The 19114-nt window shown below is 36.0% G+C and overlaps 4 protein-coding genes across 6 annotated transcripts; 2 read left to right on the top strand and 2 right to left on the bottom strand.

The window, feature by feature from the left end:
• Positions 1-767: 767 nt before the first annotated feature.
• LOC113323849 (probable pectate lyase 8) lies at positions 768-4422 on the top strand. Of its 2 annotated transcripts, XM_026572192.1 has the most exons (6): positions 768-959; positions 1171-1236; positions 1781-1849; positions 3300-3745; positions 3831-3945; positions 4026-4422. In XM_026572192.1, the coding sequence occupies exons 1-6, from the start codon at positions 853-855 to the stop codon at positions 4027-4029; spliced, it is 807 nt and encodes a 268-aa protein (XP_026427977.1). In that variant the 5' UTR covers positions 768-852; the 3' UTR covers positions 4030-4422. The 2 variants fall into 2 exon arrangements, with proteins under 2 accessions (XP_026427977.1, XP_026427975.1); XM_026572190.1 differs by having other exon boundaries at positions 3300-3945; positions 4026-4419.
• Positions 4423-6814: 2392 nt separating this feature from the next.
• Positions 6815-7902, bottom strand: LOC113320983 (B3 domain-containing transcription factor VRN1-like). Of its 2 annotated transcripts, XM_026568873.1 has the most exons (3): positions 7509-7695; positions 7253-7396; positions 6815-7101 (listed from the first exon to the last, which is right to left on the bottom strand). In XM_026568873.1, the coding sequence occupies exons 1-3, from the start codon at positions 7554-7556 to the stop codon at positions 6940-6942; spliced, it is 354 nt and encodes a 117-aa protein (XP_026424658.1). In that variant the 5' UTR covers positions 7557-7695; the 3' UTR covers positions 6815-6939. The 2 variants fall into 2 exon arrangements, with proteins under 2 accessions (XP_026424658.1, XP_026424657.1); XM_026568872.1 differs by lacking the exon at positions 6815-7101 and having other exon boundaries at positions 7126-7396; positions 7509-7902.
• Positions 7903-10210: 2308 nt separating this feature from the next.
• On the top strand, positions 10211-13862 carry LOC113325377 (probable pectate lyase 8). The gene is made up of 5 exons (XM_026573569.1): positions 10211-10399; positions 10612-10677; positions 11222-11290; positions 12741-13386; positions 13467-13862. The coding sequence occupies exons 1-5, from the start codon at positions 10296-10298 to the stop codon at positions 13572-13574; spliced, it is 993 nt and encodes a 330-aa protein (XP_026429354.1). The 5' UTR covers positions 10211-10295; the 3' UTR covers positions 13575-13862.
• Positions 13863-15797: 1935 nt separating this feature from the next.
• Positions 15798-17801, bottom strand: LOC113320248 (B3 domain-containing transcription factor VRN1-like). The gene is made up of 4 exons (XM_026568174.1): positions 17660-17801; positions 16958-17375; positions 16702-16845; positions 15798-16550 (listed from the first exon to the last, which is right to left on the bottom strand). The coding sequence occupies exons 2-4, from the start codon at positions 17003-17005 to the stop codon at positions 16389-16391; spliced, it is 354 nt and encodes a 117-aa protein (XP_026423959.1). The 5' UTR covers positions 17006-17375; positions 17660-17801; the 3' UTR covers positions 15798-16388.
• Positions 17802-19114: the final 1313 nt, after the last annotated feature.

The raw sequence follows: 19114 nt of genomic DNA, 5'->3' as shown, positions 1-19114 counted from the left end.
ATGATACAAGAAAACAAGTAAAATTATGTGAATAAACACATGATGATGAACAGAAACATGTTTCTTTGAAGCCTTTCATCAAACACTCAGTGTCCAGTTATCATTTTCTGTATGTGTTTGCAATTTTTTTATAAAGCTTTTCATCAAATTTTTAACTTGCACAATATAGATCAAGCACAATCATCCGGCGGGAATGATTCTCTGGTGACTGAATGTGTAAGTAAAATGTAATTAACATTCTGCTATACAGAAAAACAACACAAAATTGGTTAAAAAGACCAAAATCAATAATTCTTGGGTGAAAAAGACACTTAGATTTTGATACTGTTTAAATGGACAAAAATATAAAAATAGCCAGGATGTAAACAATTTCATCCTGCCAATTTTCAAATACTTTTCTTATTTTTTAATTTACACAGGATGCATCCAGTTTCATCCTCGCTATATTTTAAGTTTAAGCCAAGATGAATCCAGTTTCATCTTTGCTAAAAAAAAATTTGTCCATTTCACCCGTACTAATTTTTACTCTTCCATTTGAACTATGTTTTAAAAATATTTAAACAAATGACCCATTTCGGAAAAACAAAACCAAACAAAATTACCTTCTCTGTCACTCTCTCCGGATGCAGTAGAATTGTCAACAAAAGTAAAAAAGTAACAAGTAAAATCCTTTGTATCCAGTAAAGTTAACCCAACTAACCAAGGTTAAAAAAGAAAAGGAGAAAAAGGGTTGATAAATTCGGAATCGACAAAGATATAAGTTCCAAACAAGTTTTTCTCTTACTCCCCACTCTCTTTCTTCTTCAACATCCAAAGAAACCGAATTGAAACCCTCCCCTAAGATTATAAACAATGGCGGTTTCTTTGAGGTGTTTAAGCTTATGTCTGGTTACTCTATTACTGTTTGTTATACTGATAATGGCTGATCAAGTAGAGAAAAAGGAGAACTCTGATTTGAGGTATAATTCTGTTTTTCTTTTTCTACACAAAAAAGAGTGAGTAAATGCAGAAGAAAACAACTGCTTTTCCTCTCTACATGTAACTTTAATTTACTCCAATAGCAGAGGTTTTTGCTCAGAGTGTGAAAATGGAAGCTCTGTTTTTGTGAGATTTTGGTTATTTGCTCATGTTTTTGTACTGATTTATTTCTACGTTTTTGTTTCTGTTAAGGATTCAACAACAAACAAAGCAATTACAGAGCTCCACAATAAACACAACAACAATGGCGGATTTAAGGTAGAGTTACTAGATTAAACTGTTCTTCTAATAAGAATCGACAGATCCAAAACGTCCATTGATGTTACGGCTTGATCCGAAAAAATTCCTAGAAGAACAGCATTAACTTTTCGCTCACAAAATCGTCCTTCCGAAATCTCACCTTCCTTATGGCCGTAGAGAATAGATGTTTGTACCTCCAAAATCTTATTAATGCGGGGATTTAAACAGTTTAAGGTTTTCTTTATCATTTTTGTCTCTGCAAACAAATTCTTTTTAGACGTTCATTCACTTAATTTACTCCGTTTTGTACAGTCTTGTGCAGTGTACGAATCTCCGTCGAGTCTTGATTGTTTCTGTAACAAAAACCAAAACCCTGTTTTTGTTTTTGATCCATATACTAGGAAAATTTGTCAGGTATAGAAAATGCCAAACGCTCACCTGAAACAATCCATCAGGAAAAGAAACATGGGTTTGATTCATCTTTTGTTTTCATAAAAAAATCTATAAACAATTAAAAGTTAAACCGTGTTCTTATCTTGCGAATTTTATTAAATTTTTTCAGGCCAGAGGAGGAGTGGACCCATGAACATGCAGTAGCTGATCCTGATGAAGTTGCTTCCCAAGTAGCTACGTAAGTGTATCCCTTTTCTAAAAAATCACAAAAACCAAATTTGGCTAATATGATCACATGGTGGATTGTTACCTTTACTTTTAATGATGATCCCTGCTTGACAATCGTTTAAAACGTAAAAGAAACAAACTAAACAATGGAGGCACCACACTTTTGTAGTACTTTATAGTGCCTAATGGTCATCAACTTGACTGTTTAGTTACAAATCATCTGAAGAATAAGAAACATGGTTTATGAAACTAATAGTCACCAGAAAAAAGATAAAGTACTTTTGGGAGTAGGACTGGAGTTCTGCACTGCAGCAAGTTAATGGTTAGGAACTTAGGATGCATTATTCTGAAAAGGTGGTGGCTTTCATAGAAACAGGGGTTGCTCGTTTATTGTCTTGTACGTAATAGTGAGAGTGCATGTGATAGACTCCAGACTCTGAACACAAGAGCACGTGGTTCCCCATGTCCCCAGTGTCGACACACGTCCAGAAATGTATTCTCCATTTTAGTAGTTTGGTAACCTATTATGTCAAAAAATCACTATAATAATTAATTTTTCTACGTGTGAGCTAAACTAACAGCATAAAATTAAGTTTTTTCCATGTATTTGCAATATATAAGAACCATTTTATTGATATATTTATAGACGTGTCCGTATCATGATGATTTTGGATTTTTGCCAGTATCTGTGTCCATGTCGTGTCCGTGTCCTGTGTCAATGTCCGTGATTCCCAGCTTAGTAGTAATTACGTTTGACATGGGTTCCATTCCATAATCGGATATCAACTCAATTCCTTTGTCTTTTCTCACTCAGATTGTGTATAAACAGGTTGCTGCTCTTCTTCGTAAAGTCGTCCACTTAAATGATCACATTGTTACTTTTCTAAGTTAATCTTAAATTGCAACAAATCGAGGGAGTGTTAGCTCTAAAACGTTTTAGAATCGATTAATTTTTTATATTATCTTTCTCTGATTCGGAACTTTAAAGATAAATTATTCTATTATGTAAGTTGACCATACCGACAAAATATTGACCAGCCATTAAGCCCTCTACTGCTTAAAAAAAAAAAAGCAATCCCTAGCATTTATATCTAACCTATTTCATTTAATGTACTTTTTCTTTCTTTTACCCCTAGCATTTATTTTGTTTCCTCCCTTCAAATTAAACACTTCTTGCCAACTTCTTAGGTAGATAGATAGGGGTAGTACCTCACCGACACTTAATTTCACCCCACACCGCCTCTACATTTACTGCGATCAACGTGACATGAAAAGTGAACTTTGATTATGTGAAGGTTGAAGAACAGTAAGAAAAACTTGACCTCTGCAGTTACTCGAGTTGACCCAACTAAAATTTTGACTTAAAATTTAGAGAGCGAATTTTGACTACTTTGTAGCCTTTGACTTAAAATTTAAGCCATTTGGATGATAACCTGAATTAATTGATTCTGAATGAACAGGACTATACGTAATAGTACTGAAAGGAGGAACCTGGGCGGGTATTTCTCATGTGGAAGTGGCAATCCAATTGATGATTGCTGGCGCTGTGACAAAGACTGGCACAAAAACAGGAAGCGTCTTGCAGACTGTGGTATCGGTTTTGGGCGTAAAGCTCTTGGTGGTCGAGATGGAGATTACTATGTCGTCACTGACCCAAGTGATCACGACGCTGTGAATCCCAAACCAGGAACCCTGCGTCATGCAGTCATTCAGGACAAACCACTTTGGATTGTGTTCAAGCGTGACATGGTCATCACTCTCAAACAAGAGCTTATCATGAATAGTTTCAAGACCATTGATGGCCGTGGTGTCAATGTTCATATCGCAAATGGAGCTTGCATCACTATTCAGTACATAACCAATGTTATCATTCATGGAATCCACATCCACGACTGTAAACCCACTGGTAATGCTTTGGTTCTAGACTCCCCGTCTCACTACGAATATAGATCATTGTCTGATGGTGATGGTATCTCCATTTCTGGATCTAGCCATATCTGGGTTGATCACAACTCACTCTCCAACTGTGCTGATGGTCTTATTGATGCTATCATGGCTTCCACTGCCATCACTATCTCTAACAATTACTTCACTCACCACAATGAGGTAAATAACACAACTAAACGGAATTTGTTTTATATCATCCATTCTGTTAGTTAACCAACCAATATTTCAAATGTCAATAGGTGATGCTGCTGGGTCATGACGACTCGTATACCAGAGACAAGGTAATGCAAGTAACCATTGCATTCAATCATTTTGGTGAGGGTCTCAGGCAAAGGATGCCAAGGTAAGAAAATGAAAAGACTTATCTTTTTTCCACCAATTTTTTTTCTGAATTTTATCTAATTTATCCAACATTTGCATCTGATATGTTGGATAAGCTCGAAGAATGCCTCCCTAACATAACAACTTTGATTTCCAACCTTGTAAAGTATTATAATATTTTTGGAGAAGTGGTTCGAAATTCTCCTTCCTGTTTTTATATAGAAGAGAGGAGTTCCTAGATTTTTTTGCTGGTGTTAGGTTCTCATTGGTACTTATGTACAGATTGACCATTTTAGTGGAGGCAAATTTTCTGTTGGTTGGCATATATATATGTGAGAACCTCTTGTGAATTTGGGCTACCAGATGTCGTACAAGATTACAATATCTAGTTTGTGGTATTGTCGCAGGTAATTTAAGGGATCACGAGTAACAGGGGTCCAATGACCTGGACATTCAAAACTAATATTTTCATATTTGGAATGTCCAACGGAAGAAAGACCTAAACCGTGACCAGGGCCCAAATAGAAACCAGTGTGATGGGCCTAGAGAAACAGAGAAATTAGCACAAAGAAAGAACAGACTTGAGAAAAATCACACAAAATATTCAGGAGAACTAAATTCAGGACAGAATATAAAAACACACTGCAAGGGAAAGGATAAAATGAATTAAATCAAGGATAGGACTAAATCAAACAGGTTACTAGATTTAGGAATTAGTCCAGACACGAGGTGATTGAGATGAAAGACCATAGAGAACTAGAGCAAAGTAGAAGTAAATTCACCTTAAGTAAAGGCAGTAAAAATATGACAAAGCTATGAGTATAGTCAGAAGTTACAGCCATCACTAAGAGTTTAGATAGTTTTGATCAAATGCACTCATATGCAGTCAGATGCACTTTTGAACCCCGATCAAATCCTGGTGAGCAGATTGTCTATCTCCCTTAAAACAGAAACTCTCATTTCTATATCCTTTTCTTTAAGCAGCTCAAAAACACAAATATCGCCTTCTGTCCGACCTAAATCTCGTCTAAGAGAAGTCCAACCAGAGGATATGTGTTACATTACCTCTTATAAAGTAGCCAAAGGTCCACACTTTATCCTCTGAATTTCGAACCATGATAGCTTTGGCCTTCTTCCGTGGATGTTCCTTGGCAAAGCCGCAAGGAACATGCTGCACAAGAAGGAATTTTTTTTTATTTATAGGGTACACCAGAAAACACATGGCAAATTAATTGAACGAATCATGCAAAAAGTATGCGGTGGTACGTGGTTAAGCTAGTTTTTGTTTGAACAATAGGGCTTCGGGTAGTGAAGCAACAGTATAGCGAGAAAAACAAATGAAAAGAAAGCTGACATATGGAAAAATATTTGAATTTCAGATAGACCCGAACCTCAGAATACGTTGATATCAATACAGAACTGTGGTAGACCTCATCAACTAATCTAATGATTACTGGAATATACTGTGAAGTGTGAAGAAAAATCCGGTAGAGACCAACACAAAATGGGGAATCTTTGTGTATAGATGATGTTCTTCCGGTAAGAGGAAACTTTGCAAAACAAATCTAAACAGAGACCAAACTATGTCCTATGTGTCTTACAGAGTTCGAGAATCAAACCCTATTAGTTGGTTAAGTGTAGGCTCGAGCTATTGAGTTTGCTACTGATTTACAGATAAGACCACACAACAGTTTGTTATTGTTCGAGGTTGGATATTCTCATGGTTTCATTCAAGTAACCCTATCAAAACAAAAACAAAACAAAGGAAGCAGAGAATAAACAATATTTAAAAGGCTGCTACAACTCTGGGATATTCAAAAGAGTAGGTGCAACAATGTATTCAGGAAAGCAAGTTCTAAAATCCAAAAAAGTAAATCTTGTTTTTGCAGTGCAGAATATTCATTGGTACATAAATCTCAAGCCAAAGTCGAAGCGCAACAAGATAGAACTGCAACTTGTGTTACTAATTAGGGATTTTAGCAGATGGCAGCAGAGTTATATCTAGATAATGTCATTTCTTGTGGACCTAATGCAGCAACTATCAAGGCCACCAGCACAGCAGATCTTACTAGTGTAAAATGGGAATTTTAGAACCCCATCTTGTATCGTAAACTTGTTCTCAATACTATAACAAACCTGGGACTCTATCTATGTTGTGCATTGTAGATATCCCAAAACTTGGGATCATTCACCTGATGTTTGTATGAAACTTATGCATACTTGTTAGCTTAGCATATAAAATTCCTTTTCCAGACCAAAAAGAGAAAAATGATTATATTAAAGAGTGAAGTTTTTAGGTCAAGATCTGTCACCAGATATCCACCAGTTAGACAGGTATCTCGAACACAAACTGCAAAGAAAGGAGATCGAGTCTGACGCTTAAATAACTTGGTTACTTGAGCCACTTCTTCATTGGCGGTTCTCCTTGATAATTTATAGAAAAGTTTTGAGGCCTCGGGTGAATTGGACTTGTCTTTACTCTCTTCTTCTGTAACGACTGGTAGACGTTGAGTTCTTTCATTTCCTAAACACGTTTCCCTGGTTTCATCCGTAACCAAAGACGTTATACCCTTATTTTTGTTGAGTTGCATGGGTGTATCGAGACCAGGAGGAACTGACAACTGCGCTATTTCCTCATTTGTCGTACTTTCAACATGAGTTCGAGATGGAGGTGAGTCCAACCATATACGTCATCTTATACCCTTTTGCTCAACCGGCACCTTTTCTTAGGATTAGGATCTCCTTGCTTTTCAGAACCATATATAAAATTGGTAATACGCACACAGAATTGTGAATTCCCATTGTAAATGATTCCCAAAACATAACCATCCTTTAAAGAGTGATATTCCTGAATTCCTTCCAACCTTTGTAAAACCAAACCTTGCCTCCAGATCTCTTCAATTCCACATTCCAAAGTCTACCATTAGCGCTTTTCAGAGCAACAATATCTGACAGTGTCCTTCCTATTTTTCTTACTACCTTTTTAGGAATCTCCTGCAGGAGACAAACCATCATATATACAATAAAACTCGATTGCAGTAGAATTCATAGATTACTAACTATAAGAAATTACATTAACACCATGATGAACAACATTGTCATTCAGTTAGTTGCAGCATCAGAAAAATGATACAAGAAATCTCACCATTTGATATTTCTTATTCTCTGTCCAAAAAAAAATAAAACACGGTTTCCCTTTACGCGAGCGAACACTCTGTTTGATTAGCCCCTGTCCTTCCCTCAATGACAGTTGCTTTTCTCTTTCGTGCATCGCATTTAAACAACTCACCTACACAATACACATAGGAAACATAGTTAGATAGGATTATGCTAATCACCTGAGCCTATAAACAGTTACAGCGAGACGAATATGCATATACTATATTGCAATAATAACTCACATTTCTTTTTGCCAGAACTAAGCGAATCTCCTCCAGTATCGCCTGCATGATACTTATGCTGATCAAACCCGGAACCAGAATTAGTGAATTGCCTCTTACTTGTTTCTCCACATTCTTTCCTCTTCCTTGAGGGAATCGATTTTACGCCATTGCTGCCCGTAGGAGACGATACCTTTTCGCATCCATTATTACCATACAACGTAACAACAAACTGTGAATTGCCAATATACTTCATAGTAACAAAATCCCCCGCCTGTAAACAATGTGCTTCAGCAAAATCAGGCCACCCTTTCCAGAAAGACAAACCACCATCTTTTTCTTCTCTAACCTTCACATTCCAACATCCTGATGGACTTCGAAGTATCGAATCATAGGGTATCATCCCGTTAAAGTTCCTGATGAAATTTAGGCACCTTCTGCATAGTTGAGTCATAAACATACACGAATTCAGGTATTTAATCAACAATTAACACAACTGTTCAAGTAAATCATTCTTCGTCTAACCCTCACCATCTTCAAAGAAATAAATTTTCCTTAATAAATAATGAGAGATCAGAACAGTGTTTCACTTCTTTTACTTTTTTTTTTCTTTTAGGTTTATATTTCATTAAATAGTAAATAAATAAAAATGAAACAAACACATTTAAAAAAAAATTAATAATCAGAAAAAAAAAATGAAAATAGATGAGCAACTTACAAGCCTTTTTCCAAAATCTCCTATCATCACCTTGAAAAATGAGGGTCTACTGTAATTTTGCGGGGCACCCATATTCTTGTTTATCGGTCTCCAGTCAAATTTCAAAGGAGAATGAGAGGAGAAGAAGAAGAAGATAAAGAAGAAAAAGTGAAACTACTGAGAGTAGCGCTAACAGTGTCAGTGCCACTTAATAAGCTATGTTCAGTAAATGCTACCAACCTACCATAAATTTAATGGGTACAACTACTTGTGTACTTTGCAACACCATCCTTGTATTATCGTACAACGAGTATCAATTTTCCTAGTATGATAGTATCCAACGCAATCAATTGAAGCCGTTGAAAATTCTACTTCAGCTGTTGAAATTTGACGCTGTAGATTCTACCAAAATGATGAACAAATTGTACAAGTAGTAGGAGATGATGCCAGTATTGTGCTCAGCAGAACATGTTATATTCACTTCATTTATTTATTTTTCAATCAATTGGCAGCAGTCTTTAATCGAAGATTCTATATGTCGGAGCAATGGCAACAAATACACTTTCGTTAAACAACTTGCAAATGCTAGTGAAAAAAACAAATAAGGTTCAGAATACTTTTCCAGCACACTTTTGTTTTGATCAAATGAAGAGCAAAAACAATAGGATAAGCAAATCTGCATCCGGCAAGTTCATCCCTAGTCCAGACTATGGTGTAATCAGGTGTTGATGGTATAAATAAAATGATGAATTCAGAACTGCGCTGCTAGAGCGAACCCCCAAGTTTATTCAAGATAACGTCTGGGTTTAGTTGTTTTTCGGCTACTTTTATCTTAAATATTCAACATGAAAGAACACAACAACACTATAAACCTATTTCTAGTGCCTCAAAGTATTAGGGTACATTAATCTTCTGATAAATAATGTAAAATAAAAAGCATATTAACCAGAATTTATTCGTCAACTAGTTTATGACTTACTTACAGGCCTTGATAGGGTAATGTGGCGTGCTCTGTTAACATGAATCATACTCTTGACTGGATAGTCTTTAGCCCTCTTTCTATTCTTCTAAGTATCACTGGCCTAAGCTTGTTCCAATCCAACTTTGAGCTATAACATTGATAACCCTTGATGTAACCGCTGATATCTTCCGAAGTAACTTGCCTCAAAATCATGAATAACAATAACAACTGCAAGAAATCATCCAAACCAGTGTCGGTATCAGTGAAGTTTAATAAGAATATAAGCAAGAAAATGATAATAATGATACAAGAAAACAAGTAAAATTATGTGAATAAACACATGATGATGAACAGAAACATGTTTCTTTGAAGCCTTTCATCAAACACTCAGTGTCCAGTTATCATTTTCTGTATGTGTTTGCAATTTTTTTATAAAGCTTTTCATCAAATTTTTAACTTGCACAATATAGATCAAGCACAATCATCCGGCGGGAATGATTCTCTGGTGACTGAATGTGTAAGTAAAATGTAATTAACATTCTGCTATACAGAAAAACAACACAAAATTGGTTAAAAAGACCAAAATCAATAATTCTTGGGTGAAAAAGACACTTAGATTTTGATACTGTTTAAATGGAAAAATATAAAAATAGCCAGGATGTAAACAATTTCATCCTGCCAATTTTCAAATACTTTCTTATTTTTTAATTTACACAGGATGCATCCAGTTTCATCCTCGCTATATTTTAAGTTTAAGCCAAGATGAATCCAGTTTCATCTTTGCTAAAAAAAAATTTGTCCATTTCACCCGTACTAATTTTTACTCTTCCATTTGAACTATGTTTTAAAAATATTTAAACAAATGACCCATTTCGGAAAAACAAAACCAAACAAAATTACCTTCTCTGTCACTCTCTCCGGATGCAGTAGAATTGTCAACAAAAGTAAAAAAGTAACAAGTAAAATCCTTTGTATCCAGTAAAGTTAACCCAACTAACCAAGGTTAAAAAAGAAAAGGAGAAAAAGGGTTGATAAATTCGGAATCGACAAAGATATAAGTTCCAAACAAGTTTTTCTCTTACTCCCCACTCTCTTTCTTCTTCAACATCCAAAGAAACCGAATTGAAACCCTCCCCTAAGATTATAAACAATGGCGGTTTCTTTGAGGTGTTTAAGCTTATGTCTGGTTACTCTATTACTGTTTGTTATACTGATAATGGCTGATCAAGAGAAAAAGGAGAACTCTGATTTGAGGTATAATTCTGTTTTTCTTTTTCTACACAAAAAAGAGTGAGTAAATGCAGAAGAAGAACAACTGCTTTTCCTCTCTACATGTAACTTTAATTTACTCCAATAGCAGAGGTTTTTGCTCAGAGTGTGAAAATGGAAGCTCTGTTTTTGTGAGATTTTGGTTATTTGCTCATGTTTTTGTACTGATTTATTTCTACGTTTTTGTTTCTGTTAAGGATTCAACAACAAACAAAGCAATTACAGAGCTCCACAATAAACACAACAACAATGGCGGATTTAAGGTAGAGTTACTAGATTAAACTGTTCTTCTAATAAGAATCGACAGATCCAAAACGTCCATTGATGTTACGGCTTGATCCGAAAAAATTCCTAGAAGAACAGCATTAACTTTTCGCTCACAAAATCGTCCTTCCGAAATCTCACCTTCCTTATGGCCGTAGAGAATAGATGTTTGTACCTCCAAAATCTTATTAATGCGGGGATTTAAACAGTTTAAGGTTTTCTTTATCATTTTTGTCTCTGCAAACAAATTCTTTTTAGACGTTCATTCACTTAATTTACTCCGTTTTGTACAGTCTTGTGCAGTGTACGAATCTCCGTCGAGTCTTGATTGTTTCTGTAACAAAAACCAAAACCCTGTTTTTGTTTTTGATCCATATACTAGGAAAATTTGTCAGGTATAGAAAATGCCAAACGCTCACCTGAAACAATCCATCAGGAAAAGAAACATGGGTTTGATTCATCTTTTGTTTTCATAAAAAAATCTATAAACAATTAAAAGTTAAACCGTGTTCTTATCTTGCGAATTTTATTAAATTTTTTCAGGCCAGAGGAGGAGTGGACCCATGAACATGCAGTAGCTGATCCTGATGAAGTTGCTTCCCAAGTAGCTACGTAAGTGTATCCCTTTTCTAAAAAATCACAAAAACCAAATTTGGCTAATATGATCACATGGTGGATTGTTACCTTTACTTTTAATGATGATCCCTGCTTGACAATCGTTTAAAACGTAAAAGAAACAAACTAAACAATGGAGGCACCACACTTTTGTAGTACTTTATAGTGCCTAATGGTCATCAACTTGACTGTTTAGTTACAAATCATCTGAAGAATAAGAAACATGGTTTATGAAACTAATAGTCACCAGAAAAAAGATAAAGTACTTTTGGGAGTAGGACTGGAGTTCTGCACTGCAGCAAGTTAATGGTTAGGAACTTAGGATGCATTATTCTGAAAAGGTGGTGGCTTTCATAGAAACAGGGGTTGCTCGTTTATTGTCTTGTACGTAATAGTGAGAGTGCATGTGATAGACTCCAGACTCTGAACACAAGAGCACGTGGTTCCCCATGTCCCCAGTGTCGACACACGTCCAGAAATGTATTCTCCATTTTAGTAGTTTGGTAACCTATTATGTCAAAAAATCACTATAATAATTAATTTTTCTACGTGTGAGCTAAACTAACAGCATAAAATTAAGTTTTTTCCATGTATTTGCAATATATAAGAACCATTTTATTGATATATTTATAGACGTGTCCGTATCATGATGATTTTGGATTTTTGCCAGTATCTGTGTCCATGTCGTGTCCGTGTCCTGTGTCAATGTCCGTGATTCCCAGCTTAGTAGTAATTACGTTTGACATGGGTTCCATTCCATAATCGGATATCAACTCAATTCCTTTGTCTTTTCTCACTCAGATTGTGTATAAACAGGTTGCTGCTCTTCTTCGTAAAGTCGTCCACTTAAATGATCACATTGTTACTTTTCTAAGTTAATCTTAAATTGCAACAAATCGAGGGAGTGTTAGCTCTAAAACGTTTTAGAATCGATTAATTTTTTATATTATCTTTCTCTGATTCGGAACTTTAAAGATAAATTATTCTATTATGTAAGTTGACCATACCGACAAAATATTGACCAGCCATTAAGCCCTCTACTGCTTAAAAAAAAAAAAGCAATCCCTAGCATTTATATCTAACCTATTTCATTTAATGTACTTTTTCTTTCTTTTACCCCTAGCATTTATTTTGTTTCCTCCCTTCAAATTAAACACTTCTTGCCAACTTCTTAGGTAGATAGATAGGGGTAGTACCTCACCGACACTTAATTTCACCCCACACCGCCTCTACATTTACTGCGATCAACGTGACATGAAAAGTGAACTTTGATTATGTGAAGGTTGAAGAACAGTAAGAAAAACTTGACCTCTGCAGTTACTCGAGTTGACCCAACTAAAATTTTGACTTAAAATTTAGAGAGCGAATTTTGACTACTTTGTAGCCTTTGACTTAAAATTTAAGCCATTTGGATGATAACCTGAATTAATTGATTCTGAATGAACAGGACTATACGTAATAGTACTGAAAGGAGGAACCTGGGCGGGTATTTCTCATGTGGAAGTGGCAATCCAATTGATGATTGCTGGCGCTGTGACAAAGACTGGCACAAAAACAGGAAGCGTCTTGCAGACTGTGGTATCGGTTTTGGGCGTAAAGCTCTTGGTGGTCGAGATGGAGATTACTATGTCGTCACTGACCCAAGTGATCACGACGCTGTGAATCCCAAACCAGGAACCCTGCGTCATGCAGTCATTCAGGACAAACCACTTTGGATTGTGTTCAAGCGTGACATGGTCATCACTCTCAAACAAGAGCTTATCATGAATAGTTTCAAGACCATTGATGGCCGTGGTGTCAATGTTCATATCGCAAATGGAGCTTGCATCACTATTCAGTACATAACCAATGTTATCATTCATGGAATCCACATCCACGACTGTAAACCCACTGGTAATGCTTTGGTTCTAGACTCCCCGTCTCACTACGAATATAGATCATTGTCTGATGGTGATGGTATCTCCATTTCTGGATCTAGCCATATCTGGGTTGATCACAACTCACTCTCCAACTGTGCTGATGGTCTTATTGATGCTATCATGGCTTCCACTGCCATCACTATCTCTAACAATTACTTCACTCACCACAATGAGGTAAATAACACAACTAAACGGAATTTGTTTTATATCATCCATTCTGTTAGTTAACCAACCAATATTTCAAATGTCAATAGGTGATGCTGCTGGGTCATGACGACTCGTATACCAGAGACAAGGTAATGCAAGTAACCATTGCATTCAATCATTTTGGTGAGGGTCTCAGGCAAAGGATGCCAAGGTAAGAAAATGAAAAGACTTATCTTTTTTCCACCAATTTTTTTTCTGAATTTTATCTAATTTATCCAACATTTGCATCTGATATGTTGGATAAGCTCGAAGAATGCCTCCCTAACATAACAACTTTGATTTCCAACCTTGTAAAGTATTATAATATTTTTGGAGAAGTGGTTCGAAATTCTCCTTCCTGTTTTTATATAGAAGAGAGGAGTTCCTAGATTTTTTTGCTGGTGTTAGGTTCTCATTGGTACTTATGTACAGATTGACCATTTTAGTGGAGGCAAATTTTCTGTTGGTTGGCATATATATATGTGAGAACCTCTTGTGAATTTGGGCTACCAGATGTCGTACAAGATTACAATATCTAGTTTGTGGTATTGTCGCAGGTAATTTAAGGGATCACGAGTAACAGGGGTCCAATGACCTGGACATTCAAAACTAATATTTTCATATTTGGAATGTCCAACGGAAGAAAGACCTAAACCGTGACCAGGGCCCAAATAGAAACCAGTGTGATGGGCCTAGAGAAACAGAGAAATTAGCACAAAGAAAGAACAGACTTGAGAAAAATCACACAAAATATTCAGGAGAACTAAATTCAGGACAGAATATAAAAACACACTGCAAGGGAAAGGATAAAATGAATTAAATCAAGGATAGGACTAAATCAAACAGGTTACTAGATTTAGGAATTAGTCCAGACACGAGGTGATTGAGATGAAAGACCATAGAGAACTAGAGCAAAGTAGAAGTAAATTCACCTTAAGTAAAGGCAGTAAAAATATGACAAAGCTATGAGTATAGTCAGAAGTTACAGCCATCACTAAGAGTTTAGATAGTTTTGATCAAATGCACTCATATGCAGTCAGATGCACTTTTGAACCCCGATCAAATCCTGGTGAGCAGATTGTCTATCTCCCTTAAAACAGAAACTCTCATTTCTATATCCTTTTCTTTAAGCAGCTCAAAAACACAAATATCGCCTTCTGTCCGACCTAAATCTCGTCTAAGAGAAGTCCAACCAGAGGATATGTGTTACATTACCTCTTATAAAGTAGCCAAAGGTCCACACTTTATCCTCTGAATTTCGAACCATGATAGCTTTGGCCTTCTTCCGTGGATGTTCCTTGGCAAAGCCGCAAGGAACATGCTGCACAAGAAGGAATTTTTTTTTATTTATAGGGTACACCAGAAAACACATGGCAAATTAATTGAACGAATCATGCAAAAAGTATGCGGTGGTACGTGGTTAAGCTAGTTTTTGTTTGAACAATAGGGCTTCGGGTAGTGAAGCAACAGTATAGCGAGAAAAACAAATGAAAAGAAAGCTGACATATGGAAAAATATTTGAATTTCAGATAGACCCGAACCTCAGAATACGTTGATATCAATACAGAACTGTGGTAGACCTCATCAACTAATCTAATGATTACTGGAATATACTGTGAAGTGTGAAGAAAAATCCGGTAGAGACCAACACAAAATGGGGAATCTTTGTGTATAGATGATGTTCTTCCGGTAAGAGGAAACTTTGCAAAACAAATCTAAACAGAGACCAAACTATGTCCTATGTGTCTTACAGAGTTCGAGAATCAAACCCTATTAGTTGGTTAAGTGTAGGCTCGAGCTATTGAGTTTGCTACTGATTTACAGATAAGACCACGACACAACAGTTTGTTATTGTTCGAGGTTGGATATTCTCATGGTTTCATTCAAGTAACCCTATCAAAACAAAAACAAAAACAAAGGAAGCAGAGAATAAACAATATTTAAAAGGCTGCTACAACTCTGGGATATTCAAAAGAGTAGGTGCAACAATGTATTCAGGAAAGCAAGTTCTAAAATCCAAAAAAGTAAATCTTGTTTTTGCAGTGCAGAATATTCATTGGTACATAAATCTCAAGCCAAAGTCGAAGCGCAACAAGATAGAACTGCAACTTGTGTTACTAATTAGGGATTTTAGCAGATGGCAGCAGAGTTATATCTAGATAATGTCATTTCTTGTGGACCTAATGCAGCAACTATCAAGGCCACCAGCACAGCAGATCTTACTAGTGTAAAATGGGAATTTTAGAACCCCATCTTGTATCGTAAACTTGTTCTCAATACTATAACAAACCTGGGACTCTATCTATGTTGTGCATTGTAGATATCCCAAAACTTGGGATCATTCACCTGATGTTTGTATGAAACTTATGCATACTTGTTAGCTTAGCATATAAAATTCCTTTTCCAGACCAAAAAGAGAAAAATGATTATATTAAAGAGTGAAGTTTTTAGGTCAAGATCTGTCACCAGATATCCACCAGTTAGACAGGTATCTCGAACACAAACTGCAAAGAAAGGAGATCGAGTCTGACGCTTAAATAACTTGGTTACTTGAGCCACTTCTTCATTGGCGGTTCTCCTTGATAATTTATAGAAAAGTTTTGAGGCCTCGGGTGAATTGGACTTGTCTTTACTCTCTTCTTCTGTAACGACTGGTAGACGTTGAGTTCTTTCATTTCCTAAACACGTTTCCCTGGTTTCATCCGTAACCAAAGACGTTATACCCTTATTTTTGTTGAGTTGCATGGGTGTATCGAGACCAGGAGGAACTGACAACTGCGCTATTTCCTCATTTGTCGTACTTTCAACATGAGTTCGAGATGGAGGTGAGTCCAACCATATAACGTCATCATCTTATACCCTTTTGCTCAACCGGCACCTTTTCTTAGGATTAGGATCTCCTTGCTTTTCAGAACCATATATAAAATTGGTAATACGCACACAGAATTGTGAATTCCCATTGTAAATGATTCCCAAAACATAACCATCCTTTAAAGAGTGATATTCCTGAATTCCTTCCAACCTTTGTAAAACCAAACCTTGCCTCCAGATCTCTTCAATTCCACATTCCAAAGTCTACCATTAGCGCTTTTCAGAGCAACAATATCTGACAGTGTCCTTCCTATTTTTCTTACTACCTTTTTAGGAATCTCCTGCAGGAGACAAACCATCATATATACAATAAAACTCGATTGCAGTAGAATTCATAGATTACTAACTATAAGAAATTACATTAACACCATGATGAACAACATTGTCATTCAGTTAGTTGCAGCATCAGAAAAATGATACAAGAAATCTCACCATTTGATATTTCTTATTCTCTGTCCAAAAAAAAATAAAACACGGTTTCCCTTTACGCGAGCGAACACTCTGTTTGATTAGCCCCTGTCCTTCCCTCAATGACAGTTGCTTTTCTCTTTCGTGCATCGCATTTAAACAACTCACCTACACAATACACATAGGAAACATAGTTAGATAGGATTATGCTAATCACCTGAGCCTATAAACAGTTACAGCGAGACGAATATGCATATACTATATTGCAATAATAACTCACATTTCTTTTTGCCAGAACTAAGCGAATCTCCTCCAGTATCGCCTGCATGATACTTATGCTGATCAAACCCGGAACCAGAATTAGTGAATTGCCTCTTACTTGTTTCTCCACATTCTTTCCTCTTCCTTGAGGGAATCGATTTTACGCCATTGCTGCCCGTAGGAGACGATACCTTTTCGCATCCATTATTACCATACAACGTAACAACAAACTGTGAATTGCCAATATACTTCATAGTAACAAAATCCCCCGCCTGTAAACAATGTGCTTCAGCAAAATCAGGCCACCCTTTCCAGAAAGACAAACCACCATCTTTTTCTTCTCTAACCTTCACATTCCAACATCCTGATGGACTTCGAAGTATCGAATCATAGGGTATCATCCCGTTAAAGTTCCTGATGAAATTTACTGGCACCTTCTGCATAGTTGAGTCATAAACATACACGAATTCAGGTATTTAATCAACAATTAACACAACTGTTCAAGTAAATCATTATTCTTCGTCTAACCCTCACCATCTTCAAAGAAATAAATTTTCCTTAATAAATAATGAGAGATCAGAACAGTGTTTCACTTCTTTTACTTTTTTTTTTCTTTTAGGTTTATATTTCATTAAATAGTAAATAAATAAAAATGAAACAAACACATTTAAAAAAAAATTAATAATCAGTAAAAAAAAATGAAAATAGATGAGCAACTTACAAGCCTTTTTCCAAAATCTCCTATCATCACCTTGAAAAATGAGGGTCTACTGTAATTTTGCGGGGCACCCATATTCTTGTTTATCGGTCTCCAGTCAAATTTCAAAGGAGAATGAGGAGGAAGAAGAAGAAGAAGATAAAGAAGAAAAAGTGAAACTACTGAGAGTAGCGCTAACAGTGTCAGTGCCACTTAATAAGCTATGTTCAGTAAATGCTACCAACCTACCATAAATTTAATGGGTACAACTACTTGTGTACTTTGCAACACCATCCTTGTATTATCGTACAACGAGTATCAATTTTCCTAGTATGATAGTATCCAACGCAATCAATTGAAGCCGTTGAAAATTCTACTTCAGCTGTTGAAATTTGACGCTGTAGATTCTACCAAAATGATGAACAAATTGTACAAGTAGTAGGAGATGATGCCAGTATTGTGCTCAGCAGAACATGTTATATTCACTTCATTTATTTATTTTTCAATCAATTGGCAGCAGTCTTTAATCGAAGATTCTATATGTCGGAGCAATGGCAACAAATACACTTTCGTTAAACAACTTGCAAATGCTAGTGAAAAAAACAAATAAGGTTCAGAATACTTTTCCAGCACACTTTTGTTTTGATCAAATGAAGAGCAAAAACAATAGGATAAGCAAATCTGCATCCGGCAAGTTCATCCCTAGTCCAGACTATGGTGTAATCAGGTGTTGATGGTATAAATAAAATGATGAATTCAGAACTGCGCTGCTAGAGCGAACCCCCAAGTTTATTCAAGATAACGTCTGGGTTTAGTTGTTTTTCGGCTACTTTTATCTTAAATATTCAACATGAAAGAACACAAACCAACACTATAAACCTATTTCTAGTGCCTCAAAGTATTAGGGTACATTAATCTTCTGATAAATAATGTAAAATAAAAAGCATATTAACCAGAATTTATTCGTCAACTAGTTTATGACTTACTTACAGGCCTTGATAGGGTAATGTGGCGTGCTCTGTTAACATGAATCATACTCTTGACTGGATAGTCTTTAGCCCTCTTTCTATTCTTCTAAGTATCACTGGCCTAAGCTTGTTCCAATCCAACTTTGAGCTATAACATTGATAACCCTTGATGTAACCGCTGATATCTTCCGAAGTAACTTGCCTCAAAATCATGAATAACAATAACAACTGCAAGAAATCATCCAAACCAGTGTCGGTATCAGTGAAGTTTAATAAGAATATAAGCAAGAAAATGATAATAATGATACAAGAAAACAAGTAAAATTATGTGAATAAACACATGATGATGAACAGAAACATGTTTCTTTGAAGCCTTTCATCAAACACTCAGTGTCCAGTTATCATTTTCTGTATGTGTTTGCAATTTTTTTATAAAGCTTTTCATCAAATTTTTAACTTGCACAATATAGATCAAGCACAATCATCCGGCGGGAATGATTCTCTGGTGACT

This window comes from Papaver somniferum, chromosome 11 (assembly GCF_003573695.1).
Source record: "Papaver somniferum cultivar HN1 chromosome 11, ASM357369v1, whole genome shotgun sequence".
Lineage (NCBI taxonomy): Eukaryota > Viridiplantae > Streptophyta > Magnoliopsida > Ranunculales > Papaveraceae > Papaver > Papaver somniferum.
The sequence above is the reverse complement of the archived record's forward strand: the minus strand, read 5'-3'. Positions and strand labels throughout refer to the sequence as shown.